Genomic DNA, 20086 nt, shown 5'->3' on the forward strand with positions numbered 1-20086 from the left:
AAATAAGAAGCATTTCCCATCCTGTGGTTTGTATCCTGATCAGATATTAATTTTCCTATTTAAAAGGAGTTGAGTTGCTGTCACCTCTCTCTCTCTCTCTCTCTCTCTCTCTCTCTCTCTCTCTCTCTCTCTCTCTCTCTCTCCCCACACCCAACTATGATTAGGACTATTATTTTTGTAGGGCTTGGATCGCCCAACCTCTTTGAGCCTTGAGGCATAGTTGATAACAACAATAGTTTGTATTTATATAGCGCCTTTAATGCAGTAAAACGTCCGAAGGAGCTTCACAGGAGATTATGCGACAAAAAATTTGACACCGAGCCGCACAAGTAGAAATTAGCGCAGATGACCAAAAGCTTGGTCAAAGAGGTAGGTTTTAAGGAGCGTCTTGAAGGAGGAAAGAGAGGTTTAGGCAGAGAGTTCCAGAGCTTGGGGCCTGGGAAACAGAAGGCACGGCCACCAATGGTTGAGCGATTATAATCAGGGAATGCTCAAGAGTGGAGAATTAGAAGAGCGCAGACATCTCGCGGGGGGGGGGGGGGGGGGGCGGAAGGGGAGGGGGAGGGATTTGAAAATAATGATGAGAATTTTGAAATTGAGGAGTTGCTTAACCGGTAGCCAATGTAGGTCAGCGAGCACAGGGGTGATGGGTGAGCGGACTTGGTGCGAGTTAGGATACGGGCAGCTGAGTTTTGGATCACCTCTAGTTTAAGTAGGGTAGAATGTGGGAGGCCAGCCAGGAATGCGATGGAATAGTCAAGTCAATGCCCAAATGTGGGTGTCTTAAAAATGTGCTATTACAAGGAAAGAAAAAGCATTGAGAAAGAAATGTTGGCCAGGACACCGGGCAAACATTTCTACTCTTTGAATTGTGCCATGCAATGTTTCTGTTATTATTATTTTGGCTGCACGGCTCCTTTAATGGGCTGCACAACCCATTCAAAATATCGCATGTGTGTGGTTTTTCACATTAAAAAGTCGGTGAGCCGGCTGCAAGGGAGGTCCAGAGACTTGCACAACTGCACAGCTGAACAGGAACATTGGTGTCATGGGATCTTTATGTCTGTTTAAACAGACTGATGGGACCTAATGCAAAAGGTGCTATCACCAGCAGTGCAGCACCTCGTCAGTATTGCATTGAAATATTGGCCTAGCTTATGTGCTCGAGTCCCGGCATTGGGGCTTGAACCCACGACGTCTTGACGCAGATGTCAGAGTGCTACCAACTGAGCCAAGCTGACACTCTGTTAGTGACGGAACTTATAAAATGTACGAGGAAGATATGGACATTTGATTGTTCTTAACCTGGTCGTTTGGTTTCAGAGAAAGAGAAGAAGGACCGGCAATCAATCATTGATACACTGAGGGAAACCCTGGATGAACGCAACGCAAAAGTACAATCTTTGACAAAGCAGCTGAGTGAGACAGAAATGCTATGCTCAACTCTCAAGGTAATTCATGTGTACATCTGTCTGCAGCTGTCCAATTGGACGGTAACTCACCTGCATGCATCTATTGTTAAACTGAGGTCCCATCTGCTCTCTTGTGGATGTAAAAGATCCCACGGCACTAATTCAAAGAAGAGCAGGGGAGTTATCCCCGGTGTCCTGGCCAATATTTATCCCTCAATCACAAAAACTGATTATCTGGTCATTATCATATTGCTGTTTGTGGAAGCATGCTGTGTGTAAATTGGCTGCTGCGTTTCCTACATTACAACAGTGACTGCTCTCCAAAAAGTACTTCATTGGTGGTAAAGCACTTTGGGACATCCGGTGGTCATGAAAGGTGCTATATAAATCTACACCTTCCTTCCTTCCTTTCCCTCCCCCCTTCCCTTCCCTCCCTTCCCCCTCCCCTTTTTCTTTTCCCTCCCTCCTTCCTTCCCTTCCTTCCTTCCCTCCCTCCCGTCCCTTCCTTCCCTTTTTCTTTCCTTCCATTCATGCATTCATTCACTGGTACGTTATTCTTTCTTCACATCGCCCGTGGGTTTTATTTTCACAGAAGCAGATGAGGTATCTGGAACAGCAGCAGGATGACTCAAAATCCGCAAAGGAGGAGGCACGCAGGCTTCGACAGAAACTGAAAACTTTAGAAAAGTATGGTAAAACCAGCATTTTTATACAGTAAATGGCCATGCGAATTTCCTTTGTTAGTTATGTCGAAGTTACAGCACAGAAGCAGGTGTTTGGCCCAACTGGTCTATGCTGGTTTTTATGCTCCACACGAGCCATCATCTAATCTTATCGGCATAACTTCCCATTCCTTTCTCCCTCGTGTTTATCTAGCTTCTCCTTAATTCATTATTTAAACATTTCAAAATTATTACTGCAGGTTGCTCATCGTCATGTCCAACTTTGAGATTCTAAGTCACAAATTGAATAGCGGCTGCAGGGGGAATCAACAGAAAATAAGGAGAGAAAATCATTGATCATTTTTAAAAATGCTCAAGAGGCCAGAACTACAGGAGTGCAGATATCTGAGGGTTGTAGGACTTGAGGAGATTACAGAGATAGGGAGGGAGCGAGGCTATGAAGCGATTTGAAAACCAGGATGAGAATTTTAAAATCGAGCTGCTGCTTAACTGGGAGCCAATGTAGGTCAGCGAGCACAGGGGTGATGGGTGAACGGGACTTGATGCGAGTTAGGACACGGGCGACGTGTTTTGGATGACCTCAAGCTTATCAACATGCAGGTGTTCTTAAATGGTGTATTTCCTATGTAGAAATGATGGAAATGAAATGGTCAATGGATTGAACAAAAATGAACTGAAGCCTGAATTTCTCCTTCTAGTTCTGTCCTCCCCTTCTAGTTGGAGTGCAGTGCGGTGTACGTGCCATTCCACGATTACCCTACTGCTAGCTCGGTTGAAGCTTGGATGGTTTGGTGATAATCATACAATGATACAGCACAGAAGGAGGCCATTCGGCCCATTATGCCTGTGCTGGAATACAAAACCATTGTTTCAAAGAAGAAATAATCATCGGTCATTTGTGTATAGCGCTCTATAAAGCAGGATCGTGATGGTACATTTTAGGTCCTTTTTTCATTCAATGATTGACATTTACCAAACTTAAGTGGAGAAACACTGATGAAAATTTCATGGGAAATTAATTTACAATAACAGAAGCAATTTAACTTACTGTGCCATTTTTAATAATAAATTGTGAAAATTACACGTCACCGCTTTTAGCCAATCAGAAGTATTTCTTCACTTTGCACAACATTCTCGAGGGGCAGAGAGGTGCCAACATTGCAAAAACTCATCAGTCAGCACCTCGTAAATTAAGAGCACAGGAGCAAGTCTGAGGTACTCGGTGTCTTAATGTGCAAAAATAATTACCTTAGAGAAATCTGGAAGTGTCATAAATAGATAAATGTGTGCAGTGGAGTGGCACAATAACTAATCTTAATTCTTGAATCTGATCACAGGCGACTGCCGCGTTATCTCGTCAGGTTGCTTCATGGTAGATTCCTTGTTCCCAGTTAGAACAAATGCTCCATTTATTTTTTGTCTCGCACCAATTTTCTCTCCTCCCCATCTATCCTGAGGCTTTGACTCCTTGCTAGCTTCCAGTCTACCCTCTGGTACCTGGTGCTACATGTGTGGTCCTTGATGGTGAGTGTTGACATCTTACTTGCTGTCCTTGCCCGACATCTGAATGTGTGGACTTGCAGCAAGGGTCGTTGCATTACAATGAGGCGCAGGTACCTCGATCCGTATATTGCTCTCCGATTATAGGGGTGCTAACGACAATTGTAGCACCCGGTAACGTTCGAGTTCAGCTAACTCGGCACGGACTAAAGTTCAAACTTGGAAACGTCTTGTTCTGTTGGGCTCACTATCTCAGGGGAGCCACACATCCTCCAATTCTGTCCACATCATAGATACTGCTGTACAAACTTGATATCTTAGCCATTCAACATTTTTTCTTGTCTCCAGTGTCCAGGTGCTGCTTCAAAGCCAGAGGCCAGAAGTCGAGGAAATGATCGGGGATATGGGATTAGGACATTCGGCAGTGGAACAGCTGTCTGTTTACTGTGTATCCTTAAAAAAGTAAGGAGGACTGTTTTGTGTTCGAATAATGTAAATAGTTTAATCCAGTAGATAAATGGGAGGAAAGTCTCTCTGCAATACAAACAGAAAATGCTGGTCAGGCAGCACCTGTTGAGAGAAAAACAGAGATAACATTTCAGGTTGATGACCTTTCGTCAGAACTCTGCAAGCTGTGAAGGGTTCTGAGTTTGAGCAATTTCAATGCAATTCCTTGCAAAGATGAATCCATTGGTTACTCTTCAATCAGCACTGATAGCATTGAAAAGGTAGTCTTGGCCGGTGCCCACAAGGATAGTTGCTGCAGGAAATCTCATCATGATTCAGTGGATGGTGCTCATCTGAAATTGGGGTGAAGGCAGATTGTTACAGCAGATTTTAGCTTTATCATGCATCGCTATTTGGCTCCTTGAGCCTGCTCCGCCATTCAATAAGATCATGGCTAATCAGTTCTTGGCCTCAACTCCACTTCCCTGCCCGCTCCCCATAACCCTTGACTCCCATATCATTCAAAAATCTGTCTATCTCCACCTTAAATATATTCAATGACATAGCTGTCTTGAGGTAGAGAATTCCAAAGATTCATGACCCTCAGAGAAGAAATTCCTCCTCATTTCCATTTTAAATGGGCGACCCCTTATTCTGAAACTATGCCCCCTAGTTCTAGATTCCCCCACGAGGGGAAATGACCTCTCTGCATCTACCCTGTCAAGCCCTCTCAGAATCTCTTATGTTTCAATAAGATCACCTCTCATTCTTCTAAACTCCAATGAGTACAGGCCCAACCTGCTCAACCTTTCTTCATAGGTCATCAGTACATTAAAAGGTCATCAATTTATATTTAAACTGAGAATTATACGACATAAATTATCATGTGCAATATTTTCTGTAATTTGGACAGCAGATGAGCACTGAATATTTGAAGAAGCAATGGATGGTGCGTTCGTGCATGTTTGCGCAAGTTGAATAGGAACTCCATTAAAATGACAGGAGATTTGTTATGGAAATGCATTCAATGCAGTGACTGGCATTATTACTGGAAATCAATATTCCTTACACAGATTGAGTGTGAAAGTAACTCAGAACTAGATTACCTGTCTCGAGTAAACTGCCAGGGAATTTACAGTGCCTACTAAGCAGTAGATCTCTCATAATTCCGCTTGAACTGCAAAATATCTGTAAAATTATAGATGATTGCAGCAGTGTTGACATTTAATCTATGGCTTCAATTGGTCCAAAGAGTAAATTACACCAGTATCCTTTAATAACTCGCTTCAGCTGTTTATCTAATTCCCTTTCTGTATTCTTTACAATGTGTAGATTTTATCCGAGGAAAATTAAGACTCAGCTCGTGAACGTTGAAGAGCTGAAATAATTTTGGTCACGTCAAAAACTGCACCGTTAAATTAATCATATTCTCATGTCTTATGTCATTGAAGCCCTGCAATAAATTACAGCCCCTTGCTCGCTCCAATTGCCTGTAATTCTGTGTGTTTTGATTGCAGTTTTTATTTTGCGGTTAAATTGGTGCCAGAGGTCGTCGAGATTAATATCTAAAAATATAAGCTCACCAGGAATGCAGGCATCTTGTACCTGTGCGGCGCTCAGTGGAGGCAGCAGGACCTGCAGCTGAGGGCAGCTGCTGATACTCAACTTATGTCGCATTATGTACATTAGGGGAGTCGAGGGTTATGGGAAGCGGGCAGGAAAGCAGAGTTGAGGCCAAGATCAGATCGGCCTTGATCTTTTTGAATAGTGGAGCACGCTCGAGGGGCCAAATGGTCTACTCCTGCTCCTATTTCTTATGTTCTTATGTTAGTCCACTTCACATCTCCAGATGTTGATTGCACAGCTTTTTATTCTCCCTTCCCAAAGACACTAATGCTTGCTGACCTACAATTTCACAGGTGCCAGCGTCCCTGGTATCTTGCTGCAATGTGTGAGCCCAGAAAATGCAGCCTATTTAACCATGATGGGCATCACTGTTGAGCCAGATCTTGTCCCCCAAAGGCACACTTTTCAGCAGAAGCCACTGGGTAGCAATCAGGAGCACCAGTCCTAGTTAATTTTCTCTCACCACTCCTTCGTCTAGACGCAGTGTGACCATCTATTGCACCATTATTGCTGCTGTGGCTGAGGGGTTAACTCAACACAGGCTGCAGATTGAACCTGGTCTGTATGCCTCAGTACTGTACCACACAGCGTATTGCATTTGATCACTAAGCCACTGGTTGAAGATAAATATAGCTTTTTATAACACTTTTTTATTCATTCATGGGATGTGGGCGTCATTGACAAGGCTGTAATTTATTGCCTATCCCTAGTTGCCCTTGAGAAGGTGGTGGTAAGCCGCCGCCTTAAACCGCTGCAGTCCTTGAGGTAACCTGTCTATGTTGGTGCAATCTAGTGACCACGGGCCTGTGCTGGAATGCATTCTGCTAGTGCATTTAACTGGACTGCTGAGAAATCTGTTGTAACTTCTTTTTGATGAAATGAAACCTTGATTAAGCAGAACACTGAGCTTCTTTTGAGGCCCAGGTAGCAATCCTCACAGCCTCTCCTTGTCACTGTTTAATTTCTCCGCAGGGAATATGAAAACCTGAAGATGACATTTAAGTCCTCCATTGATATGTCTGAGAAGATCAAGAGAGAACATTTTACTACCAACTGCAAGGTTAGTATTAAATCAGGAAGTTAATAGATTCAAGTTTCTATCACTCTGATAGAGGAATTCTATGGAATTCTAGTCCAGCCTCGAACAATCCCTGTCCCGAGTCCCTACGGACGACAAACTGATCCTCCTCGGTGACTTCAACGCCAGAGTCGGTAAGGACACAGACGTCTGGGGAGGTGTGATCAGCAGAGAGGGGGTAGGGAAATCCAACTCCAGCGGTACCCTGCTCCTGACAAAATGCCTAGAACACGACCTTGTCATCGCCAACACTTTGTTCCGCCAGAGGGACAAATACAAAACCTCATGGCAACACCCTCGCTCCAAGTACTGGCACCTGCTCGACTACATCATCGTCCGAGCGAGGATCGCAAGGACGTGCACATCACCCGCGCCATGACAGGAGCCAATGACTGCTGGACACTACCACCGCCCAATCTGTTCCATCAACATTAATATAGCTCCATAGCGGCGACGACAACAGAAGTAATGCCGCAGAAAATTCAACGCCGGGGCACTCAAATACCCAGTTAAGAGAGCCCTATACAGTCGACGCCTCACCGCCAACCTGGCGACCTTCGACGACCCTGAGACGCAGAGTGCCCACAGTGCCTGGTCTGCCCTCAAGGCCACCATAGCCAGCGTCTGCAAAGAGACACTCTACCAGGAAACACCAAGACTGGTGTGACGAGAATGACGCCGCCGCTGCCTGTGGGGGAGAGGTGCTTATCTGAGGTCGCGGTGATCTGGGACCTCGCTGCCGCTGCTGCCTTTAAGCTGCCTGTGGGGGGAGGCGCTTACCTGAGGTTGTGGTGAATCCAGTGGTGGGATGCAATATTGGAAGGATTTGCTCCATAGGGTGAAATGAAGAGGGTGGGAGGAGGCTCGTGTGGAGCGTTAGCACCAGTATTGACCAGTTGGGCCGAATGGCATGTTTCTGTGCTATACATTCTATGTAAAAGACCCACTACTTCAGGGAAAGTCAGTCAGTTTATATTTCTCAGTGCTGCTAAATAGTGGGAGAAGCAGTCGGTACTATCAGAAGTACTTTCAGAACATGAAGTATCTCACTAATAGTGGGCTAAGTGGGTGGGGCTCTGAGCCTGTAATACTAAGTGCCATAATCTTGGGGATTTGTGTGGGGCTCGAAGCAAAAGGCACAAATCACTGTGGGTGGGAGAGGGGCCACAATTAGTTTGTCAATAGAAATGTTTCTAATTGAACAGATTTGAGATTCTGTTTTCTGCTGGAGTTAATGGTGTATAGCTTAATAGCCACATTTGAAAAATATGTTTGAAACAAACAGCGCAGCAGCTAATCGTAATGGGCTCAGACTGGAGTATCTTGTGATGTGCTAAGTGATGTTAAAAATCCATCAGATAGACAGAGGCCTCGAAATTAACACCCCACGATGGGCAGGAGAGGGTTCTCCCCCCCGGCCCCCCCCCCGCGGTCTCCCCCTCCACCCAGTCCCGATGCGCGCCTCAATTGTAACCGATCCCACCCTCTCTGATCTTTTGTCGTTGTATTGCTCCATCCACGTCTATGTGCCGCTACCTTTTTTTGGAATACAAACTTTTGCCATTTTTAATTTGAAGTCGGCTTTTCTGTTTTCATTTAGTTGGAGAAAACTATATCACAGCTGGAGAAAGTAAAAGAGGAGCTGCGTGCATCGCAGGAGGATCTGCGAAATGCAGACAGAGAGATTATGGTATGTTTGGCTCCAATGCATTTTGAGCCAGAGGGGTGGGAACAACTCCTGCTGTACTCCATTTGTAATGTTTTATTTTACCACGATTTTTTGGGGGGACCAGGGAAGTCTGTATTTCTGCAATGCTTGTTTGAAACAACCTCGGGGTGAAAACTATGTAGGTTAAAATGGGATCACTTTGATGTGTTTCCACACGTTTTAAGATTTTGGCCTATGCCCCCCATGCTGCGTTTTCCCCTGAGGTGCACGGGCACGTGGCTGCACATCGATCGGGAGGTCCCGTGCAGGCCGCTCACCAGCTGCTTCCGCTGAAAAAAATACTGCGCTTGCAAATTTAAAGGGACAGCGCGCAAAAAAATTAGAAGGAACATTGCCCCACATCAGTGGGGACCCTGGTGTAATATATTTTTAAAATGCTAATCTTGAGCTAAATCTAGCTCTCAAGGGGTTAACTTCATAGGACAGCAGGGCTGGGAGATGTCGATTAGGATTCAGGTGGGCCGTTCGAATCCACTCGCTGGAGACAATGAAAGATAGTTTAACATTCTAGTGGTTGTTCACACTCGCTGCGATGAGATCTCCTGTTTTTTGAGTTCAGCAAGATTCATTCCAAATTACACTGGGGGATTTCACTCTTGAGCGGGGAGCACTCAGTTTGATTAAGACCCGAAATTGGAGTCCGGATAAAAAATGAAAGGTTGTGAGGCAAGTCTAGATTTGTCAAGTAGAATGACCCACTGATGTGGGGAAACGTGTTGGCCCAGAATTTGCGGTTGGAGGCTTCCTGCAGGTGGATGCGGCCTCTACGCGAAGGCCTGCGTATCCCAGGAATGTATGCGTTTCTTGCTCGTCCCTGGGATCATGTGGGCCGGCCCAACCAATCAAAGTAGCGGTATTCCCATTCATACTTGTGAGTTCCATATGTACGGAATCACTAAGTATGAATGGAAAAGCCCCCAAAAACACACATACACTTACGATACATTTTTTTTAAACATCACATTTAAAATTAATCAAAATAGAATTTAATTATTTTAAACAAAAATTTCATTTTTTGAAAAATAAATTTACATATTTTAAAGGGTCTAAAATAAACTTACTTTATTTAACAGGAATTAAAATGTTTAAATTATTGAGAAAAATGTATTATTCTGTGCTTTAAAAATTGTACGCTGATAAAAGCAGGCCTTGCGCCTGCCAGTCGTAAGAATTTTAAGGGCATTCGCTGGGCAGGAGTTGGCCCAACTCTCCGCCTGCAGAGGGCCTTTACTTCCGGATTCTTGACAGATCGCAAGTTTCGGGGTCTAGGCGCATGCACTTCACGTGCCTAAACCCGGAACTTGCACGACCCCTACGGGCATGTGTGCACCTCGTATGCACCTTTAGTGTCCATGAATTCAGGGCCATTGTGTTTATTTTTGCAATATTAGCCGAAGGTAAGTTTTACTGACTGAAGCAAGTGAATCTGATCATAGCCATCGTTGTCTATGTTCGCTCGTTGTGAAATAAGCCAGCCTCACCTCACCAAGTGTTTGCTCAATCTGCCATCGGAGAGATGGAAGAAGTACACACGAAAGACATGAATATCTGGTTTAGGTCACAAGGAGTTACTGTTGTTACACCTCCCTCACGGGTTATACTATTACACAAGTAGATATTGGGCATTGACTGTCAACAGTAAGATGCTCAGACCGTTTACAGGAGTGATTGACGCCACTGAACTTGAGGCAGTATCTACTGCAAACCCGAATTTGTAACAGCACTTTTGACGTTTGCCACTCATCAGAACTGAGATGTCATCAGAAGAGTCCTGGGTATCGGAGAAAGTCAGTGAGGTTTTTTTGGGCGCCGTCTCAACGATGTGTAAAATTAGACTTGTTTGCTAAAATGTACAACACTTCATCCGTACTTACACAACATTAATCATAAGTGGGCGGTTTAATTTCACGCTTGGAGAGCCGCAAGCTTTTGCCTTGAAGTTATGTTTGGAATGTTGGTTTGCATTTATACAACATTCCTCTGCTCGCTATTTTAACATACGTTAACCTATTTAAAATAAAGCAATTGATATCTTCGTTGAAATAGAGGACCGTCATTGGCACACTTTAAGCATCCGTAGACCAATACAAAAGCAAAATACTGTAGATGCTGGAATCTGAAATAAAAACAGAAAATGCTGGAAATCTCAGCAGGTCCGGCAGCATCTGTGGAGAGAAAAACAGAGCTAACGAGTTGGTTCTGACAAAAGGTCATCGACCCGAAATGTTAACTCTGTTTTTCTCTCCACAGATGCTGCCTGACCCGCTGAGATTGCCAGCATTTTCTGTTTTTATATCCGTAGTCCAATGTTTCCCCAATTTCTTTTTGGGTGCACGGTCCCGTTAAAGGGCTGTGCTGCCCATTCGAAATTTCACGCATGCACAGAATCTCCCATTCAAAAGCTGGTAAGCAGCCTGCGCGGGACATTGACAGCTGCACAGCTTAGCGGGACCGTTGCCATAGGTTAATATCACAAACAATCATTTCCAGGCTGACAAAGCTGTGTCTTGAGGAATAAATAGCATATTAATTGTTGTTTAAAGCAGTAATACCCCATTGTGGTGCCTGTTGACTTAGTAAAGGATTTGTTACTCTGGGCTGAAGTCCCTACTCCTTGCATTTTTCCTCTCCCCTTCCCTATCTGTTTGACATTGGTAGGGAGCTGGGGACATGAGTCGTTCTGACATGAGTATTATTTTGGGGCACAGACCACACTCGGTATCACGGTGCCTCTGGGCACCTGGCAATGAATGTGCACCCAGCACTGTGGGCTGGGGAATGGCCCCAAGCTCCCACTCACTCACCAATAGGTAACTAGGCTGCTGTGGAGCCCACACGGTGCCCTAGTAGCAGCCGGTCACAGTCTCCTTGGTACATCTCGTGCAAATTGGGTCTGCTTCCTGGCACTTGCTCACATGCTGTCGGGAATTCTTAACCCTTCTTCCCCCACCCCTGCTCCCGGCCATAGTTTATTTAAATAAAAATCCTTCTCCTTCTACCCTAAACATTCACCTCCAGCTTTCCCCTCTCCTCCTTCCACCTCATATAGACACAACTGTCTGAGCTTTCCAGCGCTGATAAAATGCATCAACTATTGGTTTTGCAGAACTTAAAGAAGAAGGTGGAATTCCTGCAAAAGTCCCTAAGTACACCGAATCGCACCAACGAGGCAATCAGCCGCTTAATCTTTGAGAGGTGAGTGAGCTAATTCTGTCTGTCGAGGTGGTTGTTCAAATCCTCCCCCCCCACCCGTGCCCCCACCCCTCATTCCTATGGGAAAGCTACTAACCCCTTAGATTTGCCTCGGTAATACTGCATATTTTGGGAGTATGCTCCAATCCAGCAAAACTCCTTGCTTCCTTGTTCTTATTTCTGATACTTGTGGCTTACATTGGGTAGTAAACAAAACATGAGCATGTGATGCTTATTTGAATACACTGGGATGATATGCTATATCAATAGTAACTTTCAAAAGGGAATTGGATATATTCTTGAAACGGTGATATTGGCAGAGCTGTGGCTAAAGAGCAGGGGAGTGGAACTAATTGGATAGCTCTTCCAAAGAGCCAGCACATACACAATATGCCGAATGACCTCCCACTACGGTATTCCTGTCTTGACACTCTGGCACAGCCTGTTGGAAAGCCAACTCACTACCGCATGCTGTCAAAAATTGTTAGCTTACTTTCTCTCGCATTATTTGGAAAATACTTGCATTTGTATAGTGCCTTATACTCAGAATTCTAGGAAACATCAGACAATATTCATGCAGCTGGTATCAAGCCACTATCCAGATGGATGGAATTGTAGGACGCATGCAATATAAAGAACTAACACCTCATCACTGACCCCAACAGCAGAGGTCCCTGGCTTCGATCTCCCTCGAGGACAGTGGATTGCGCTCCACCCATTCCGCACAGGGCTCGGATGATGTGGCCACCTGCCCCACAAATGGAAGATGAGGGATAAGTGGAAGATGAAGGACAACCCGAAGTGCGACTGTGGCCATGAGTCCTAGACCATGGAACACCTCACATCGACCCGCCCACTCAGATCTGTTGCAAAAGGCACCTCATTTCTTCACTCGGCATCTCAGAATGGATAGCCAAACTAGACATCCCATTATAAGCTTTTCCTCTCATACAAAACAAAGTCACAGTGCGCTTACCACAATATTTCAAAGCCATTCAAACAGTGAATTGCTTTGAAATGCAATGACACTTGCGTAGAATATTTTTATTATAATTAGGAAAATAGACTGCTCCGTTATTGTTGGTTTCACAAATGATGTTGGTACATTATTGTACTTTGATCTGTCAGTGCACGCTGAGATGATTCTTGTGTTTGCAGCCCTGCTCCTGTGGATTTACAGTACCCTAAACTACACAAGCCAGCCGTTGGGGAGGATATTGATCTGTGTCTGACATATGACCTTGACACCCCTGATCATATTCCTCCGACATCTCTCAGTATTGCGTCCAAGAAAATAAAACTAGACACAGCAGGGTAAGTGCAGGCGCTCATTAATGGCCGTATAATACCATGTCAAAATATCTATAGAGAATAAATTTGCTGTTTCATTACTACGGTATTGTTTGGGTGCCATATAGTTTGATTCGGTCATTTTAGAATGTACTTCAGATCAACAACCCTTTAATTCCTTGTGAGTGAGTAATTATACTCAATTAGCATGGATCTAATCAGGATTCACATCATATACATCCTTTTGGTACACTCAATTCACATGTTTCCAGACATGCATGAGAGAGCAGACGGGGCCTCGGTTTTACGTCCACCTGAGAGGGCAGATGGGGCCTTGGTTCATCCGAAATACGGCACCTCCGACAGTGTAGCACCCCCTCAGCACTGCACTGGAGTGTCAGCCTAGACTTTTGTGCTCAAGTTCCTGAAGTGAGGCTTGAACCCACAACCTGCTGACTCAGAGGCGAGTGTGCTACCCATTGAGCCACAGCTTGGTGTGTGTGTATATATGTTGACTATTCTGAATCGAGTTGCTACCCATATTTTACTTCACCCTAATGCTTTATAGGCTTCACATTGAACTGACCAAATTGCTGCCTCCTGTGCTGTAAATTTCTGTGATTACAATGTTCTTCATGCTTTCAGAGATATAACACATGTTGAAAGGTGCCAATGTTGAACCAAAACAAAATAACTTTTTTTAATGTTACAAACTAATTGTATGTTGTCCTCCCCCACTCCCCGCCACCTTTTTCATAGACCATCCACGCCACATCGCTCTTCTACATCACTGCCCGACTTAAAGGTAAGCACTTACTTATAATCTTTGCAGAAGCAGTCATTCTAATGCTGCCTTCGAAGACTGAATTTGCTAAATTTTCTGAAGAATAAACAGCGAGATTGCAATGTAATCTGATCAGTGGGGGGCTGGTGCGGTGCAGATTATTGTAGAAGTTAATGGCTACTTGGAATCATTGCAGGATTGTTTAATTCAAGAATTCAGAACACTCCATCAACTACATGAGCAAAACTATAGGAATTTTAACCACCATTTTCCCCCTTGTGATCCCTGGAATCTCGTATAGTTTAAAATTTACATTATGTTTTATTCATATTTTTCTATTATTTGTGACCTTTTGCTGATGGATGGTGATCATACTTGATTATTAGTAAGTACATTGCAATTACTGCCCATTTATCAATAAAGCCACGCTAGCTGAAAAATTTCACCTAAAAACTCAAGAGCCAGGAAGAGAATTTGTATACAAACAGAGCCACAAAGCTTTGAACATAAAGCTTGATTCAGTGACCTTGCACCTTAGCACAGAGCCTCTCTCGACCGATCGAAGAATCATTGCTACAGCGTCATAACCCTGTCACTGACCTGTGTTACCGCCCAGTGAGGCTCCACACTGGGAGCACAGGGTGGCTGAATATATGCACTCGCTGATATTCTTCCTATAGCCTAAGCATAACTAGAGATCCTTAAAATCAGAATTTGCAAATTTTCACTAATAAATTCCCAAATTTTCCAGGTTGGTGGATCTGTTGTTTAAAAAAAAAATACAATCTACCAATTTTTACCTGGAAAAAGATCAGTTCTCCCTTGTCTTGGTGGATTCTGAGATATGCATGCATTCCGTTCGTCATGTTATGCGCATTGCGCAACGACGTGTACATAACGTGCACAAGGACCTCATTAACATGCATCCCGGGGCCTGACTTTCAGTGCCAAATTCTGGAAGGTAGGTTACTTCAGGTACCTTTATTAAGGGATGCAGTTATTTGCACTGTAAAAATGCTCTGATTAGATCTCCATTATCACATGACCTGATTGCTGATTGGTCCCCTTGGATGATAAGCCACACCCAAAAGTTTCCCTGGAGTGTGTAATTGGAACCGCCCAGCCCAAGTTCTGAGTGACGTTGCAAAGTATAATTCGAGCCATTCTGACTTCAGAGAGGATAGAGCTCCCCAACCCAACAAAAGCCTCTCCCAGCCCAAGTTCCTGACCTTACTCCCCTCTGTTTAGTCACTGTTTATTAAGAGTTTAAGTGTGATATCATGCCTATCACACCTGACACGTGATGCCAAATGGAAATTGAACGTGGTATTCGAAGAGGCGTTATGGCAAAATTTAATAGGCTTGCATTTAAACCATTAAAAATATGAGATTATGAGAGTGAGCTACACCAGTAAGGATATAGTACCCCACTTTATAACATTTAGGATAAGGTACCAATTCGCACAAAACTAATACCCGAGCTGTTTTTGTAACTAATATTATGCACCACTCATATGGGTGACTTCTGAATACCAACCACCTATTCATCAGCTTGAAGTGCACCTTTCAACCAGGATTATGAGTAAATTAAACGCGTGTATGGTTTATAACGCCCATTTAGGACAGAGATGAGGGGAAATATTTTCACTGAGGGTGGTGAATCTTTGGAATTCTCTACCCCAGAGGGCTGTGGAGGCTCAATCGTTGAGTATATTCAAGACAGAGGTCGATAGATTTTTGAATATTAAGGGAATCTCGGGATATGGGGATATAGTGCAAGAAAGTGTTGAGGTAGAAGATTAGCCAAGCAGCAGAATGACCAACTCCTGCTCCTAATTCTTATGTTCTTATGTACATGGAACAAGAAAGGAATGAAGATTTATTCCATTAAAAGCTATTACACTCTGAAAATATGATGGGCGATGAAGCAAAATGAAGTATATCTGAAGAGCCTTGATGACTATAGCAATGTTATCAACAAAATGGATATACCCCACAAAACGGTCACAATAGATGCTAACATGTAATTTTGCAGTATGTGCTATTTCATATCTGTCAGACTTTAAAAACAAATTGTGCTTCTGATACTATGTTAGTGATGAGTTACTTTAAATATACATTGTAACAGTCAATGCTGCAGTGCACAGTCCATTCACAAATACTGTAAATGTATTTCACCTCTGAAGTAGCTGAATGGTATTTTGTGATCACGGAAACATATTACACTGGAGCATGCCGATACCCAACGCCTCCTGCGCGCCTGCCTCCCCCAATGCGCAGCTCAATCAAATTTTTGCACATGTGCAGTATCGATAATGTAAAAGCCAATGAGCGGCCTGTGCGGCACTTTGCAGATGGCTGCGCAGCTTAGCGGCAATATTGCTGATACCCCATCACTTAGCGATTTTCAAAATAAAAACTGATTTTTACTTATTTTCTTTGAATTTGGGCTCTACTTCCTTCCCCCCCCCCAACCCCACTTTTTATGTTATAAATGAAAACTGAAAATCACACCTTAAAAGAAAATGGTACTTTAAATAGGCAATACAAACTGACTTAAGAATGACATGCAAGAAATGTTTGATTTGAGTCCGATTTATTTTTAATTGGTCATGTGATGTGAGCGATACTGACAAGGTCACATTTATTGCCCGTCTCTAGTTGCCCTGAGAAGGTTGTGGTAAGCCAGAAATTAATATCAATTTTAAGAAATAATCTATACTAACATTTGTTTTTTTACTTTTAAAAGTTTCAAATAAAATTGAAACTTGTAACATGCAGTTCTCGCTACATTGCAAGGACAGCATTACTGCCAACTGGCAGCACAGCATAGCTGCCCCTTGGAGAAAAACTGCAACACAGATTCACAACGGAGTTTAACTGAGCTGTTTTTATGAAGTTTTAACAAGCAGTGTTATAACCCAGCAATATTTGCCCCCCCAACAATTGCCTGTTGGTTTAAGGTGATTGTGGTGGTGATCGGGGGATACAAGAACATAAAAAATGGGAGTAGGAGTAGGTCATTTGGCCCCCCGAGCCTGCTCCGCCATTCAGTAAGATCATGGCTGATCTAATCATGGACTCAGCTCCACTTCGCTGCTCGCTCTCCATAACCCTTTACTCCGTTATCACTTAAAGATCTGTTTATCGCCGCATTAAATATATTCAATGACCCAGGCTCCACAGTTCTCTGGGGCAGAGAATTCCATAGATTTACAACTCTCAGAAAAGAAATTTCTCCTCATCTCAGTTTTAAATAGGCGGCCCCTTATTCTAAGACTATGTCACCTAGTTTTAGTTTCCCCTATGAGTGGAAATATCCTCTCTGCATCCACCTTGTCGAGCCCCCTCGTTATCTTATAAGTTTCAGTAAGATCTTTATTGAAAGATCTTCTGAACTCCAATGAGTATAGGCTCAACCTATCTTCATAAGTCAACCCCCTCATCTCCGGAATCAACCTAGTGAACCTTCTCTGAACAGCCTCCAATGCAAGTATATCCTTCCTTAAATACGGAGACCAAAACTGTACGCAGTACTCCAGGTGTGGTACTGTGAAATTTCTCTCTCTTAGACCATATTAGTGGTGCATAATATTAGTTACAAAAACAGTTCGGGTATTAGTTTTGTGTGAATTGGTACCTTATCCTAAATGTTATAAAGTGGGGTACTATATCCTTACTGGTGTAGCTCACTCTTATAATCTCATATTTTTAATGGTTTAAATGCAGCCATTTATTTTTTTCCCCTTTGCTTCTTTAATTCCTCCACTTGTCTGTCATCTGGATGAAGGGGTACATAGGTGATGTCTCTCCATGCCTCTGCCTTTTGAGTCATCTGCTGGTATGTGGACGACTCAGCAACTCTGTGCCGAAGTTGTACACTGTGGCCTAGAAATTGGAACCTTTAGCACCGGCGGTTGAGGCCGATGTTCAGAAACATAGAAAATAAGATCAGTAGTAGGCCATTCGGCCCTTCGAGCCTGCACCGCCATTAAATTCAATATGATCATAGCTGATTATCTCAACACCATATTCCTGCTTTTTCCCCATACTCCTTCACTAGGAATAAATGGGGGCCATCTCGCTCCAGTTGTCTTCTGGCGCGAAAGTATTTTAATTACCAGGCGTATGACGACAGTCGGCATACAATGCCGAATTGACGCACGGCCAACGATTTTGGACGTCGCTACTCCTCTTACTGCAAAGCGTGCCCGTGCGTGCAGCCATTGACGACACGTAGAGCTGGGAGAAAGCAGCGTTGAGCTACAAACGTACAATTCACATTTACCATGCTTCCTCTAAATAAGTTACATCCAAATAACTGACTTCAATTATCTTTCAGTTTATTCAGCAAAAATTCTTTAATGTTCTCCAGATCGAGCTGGCTTCTTTTTTATTGTTGCTTAATTTAATTTATTTTTTGATCGTTTCATCAAGATCCAGTTTACATGAAGAAAATGATAATGAACCCGCAAAACAAAGAAATATTAAGATTTATGAAGGGTTTTTTTGTTTTTACTGAAAATCTTAAGAACATAAGAAATAGGAGCAGGAGTAGGCATTGCAGCCCCTTGAGCCTGCTTCAGTGTGATTCAATAAGATCATGGCTGATCATCGACCTCAACCCTCCTTTCCCACCCGATCTCCATATCCCTTGATCCCCTTAGACCCCAAAAATCTATCTATCTCAGCCTTGAATATATTCAAGAGACTCAGCATCCACAGCTTTCTGGGGCAGAGAATTCCAAAGGCATCTCAACTAGCCCCATAATCTCATAAAGATGGGAAATAGCAATTTGTATTGTCTGGGGAATTGGGAGGCGGCGGGGCCAGGGGGGATGTAACTGTTAATAAGCTGACGGTGTGACTGGATTTGTCGGGTTAAGAGATGGTGGCGGGAAGGGATTGGAGCCCAGTTTTACTTCACATTGAGCAGGCATTTGAGATTTGAATTGCAGTAATCTTCACAAAACTTCCCTTCTATATCTTTTAAGAAAATGAACAAAGATGAGGATGACCATATTCTGCCAGCACTCCTCAGAAATTCCATGTTATTCCAAAAGAAACCATATGGGAGCTTCTTGGATCCACACACAAACCGAGGATCCGTAAGTGTAACGCGAATCGCATCCACTCCCTTCAGAAGGGACTACTATCAGTATACTTGTCTCTCACTCAGAGGTGCTATAGGTCCAATCAAGGCCAGGCTCCCCTCTGACCTGATGGAAAACGTGTGTCTTTGTTTTGGTGTATTATTGTTGAAGCTAACCATTTCAGATTAGACTTGTGCCTGAAACATTTAATTGTAAAGTATTTATTGGTGGGGGGAGCAGGGGGATTTAACCTAGACATTCGACCATTGTGCTGTTTTAAAAAAAAAAAACTCCACTACTTGGCATTATTGTCATACTGAGATTTTGTTTTAAAGCTATTAATAGTTTATGCAGGAGGTGTATTCCCAGTCATGCAATAAGTCGAAAGCGAGGAGGGCAGCAGCTGGGAGAGGGACTTGGTGACAGAGGTTTGGGAGGGCAGTCTGACTGTCGGTATCGACCACCATAACTCCATGTGGTTCTGAATTAAATTCGTGATAAGACCAATGGGTCATGGGTCGTGCCAATTCTGAGCTGGAGATTTCAAAAAGTGTCCAGAATTCAGGATGAATCCAATTTTTTTTTCTATTGTACGCAAGAAGACAGCGACCATCTCCAAAGGACATCTGTTGGAATTCAATTTTATAAAGAGAGAGAATTGTACATTTATTAGTGCCTTTTATTTCCATCTTGTATCTTCCAATTTTTTTTCATTCATGGGATGTGGACATCGCCGGCAAGTTCAGCATTTAATGCCTATCCCTAATTTCCCTCGAGAAGGTGGTGGTGAGCCGCTGCCTTGAATACAACTGAGTAGCTTGCCATGCCATTTCGGAGGGCAGTTAAGAATCAACCACATTGCTGTGGGTCTGGAGTCACATATAGGCCAGACTGAGTAAGGACAGCAGATTTCCTTCCCGAAAGGACATTAGTGAGCTAGATGGGTTTTTACAAAAATCCAGTAGTTTCATGCTCACCATTACTGATACTAGCTTTTTATTCCAGAGATTTATTTTTAATTGAATTTAAATTCCCCAGCTGCCGTGGTGAGTTTTGAACTCATGTCTCTGAATCATTCATCCAGGTCTCTGGATTACTAGTCCAGTAACACAACCACTATGCTATATACCCGAATTGTTGATCAGAAACAGCCTAAGTAGAGGTGTTTTATGCAGACTGGTCTCTTTTTATCTGATATATAATACTTGGTGCACTAGCTCATAACAGCTCAGATTTCACAGAGCCCTTCATT

The 20086-nt window shown here is 43.4% G+C and overlaps 1 protein-coding gene across 3 annotated transcripts in view; it reads left to right on the top strand.

The window, feature by feature from the left end:
- traip (TRAF-interacting protein) overlaps nt 1–20086 on the top strand; it is a 45569-nt gene that overhangs the window by 20168 nt on the left and 5315 nt on the right. For all 3 annotated transcript variants that reach the window (XM_070895552.1, XM_070895551.1, XM_070895553.1), the window contains exons 6-14: nt 1324–1451; nt 2005–2099; nt 3944–4057; nt 6641–6728; nt 8347–8436; nt 11582–11670; nt 12826–12981; nt 13717–13762; nt 18736–18849. In XM_070895552.1, the coding sequence (XP_070751653.1) occupies nt 1324–1451; nt 2005–2099; nt 3944–4057; nt 6641–6728; nt 8347–8436; nt 11582–11670; nt 12826–12981; nt 13717–13762; nt 18736–18849 (920 nt within the window). The remainder of the gene's footprint in view (nt 1–1323; nt 1452–2004; nt 2100–3943; nt 4058–6640; nt 6729–8346; nt 8437–11581; nt 11671–12825; nt 12982–13716; nt 13763–18735; nt 18850–20086) is intronic.

Source organism: Pristiophorus japonicus, chromosome 12 (assembly GCF_044704955.1).
Source record: "Pristiophorus japonicus isolate sPriJap1 chromosome 12, sPriJap1.hap1, whole genome shotgun sequence".
Taxonomy (NCBI): Eukaryota; Metazoa; Chordata; class Chondrichthyes; family Pristiophoridae; genus Pristiophorus; species Pristiophorus japonicus.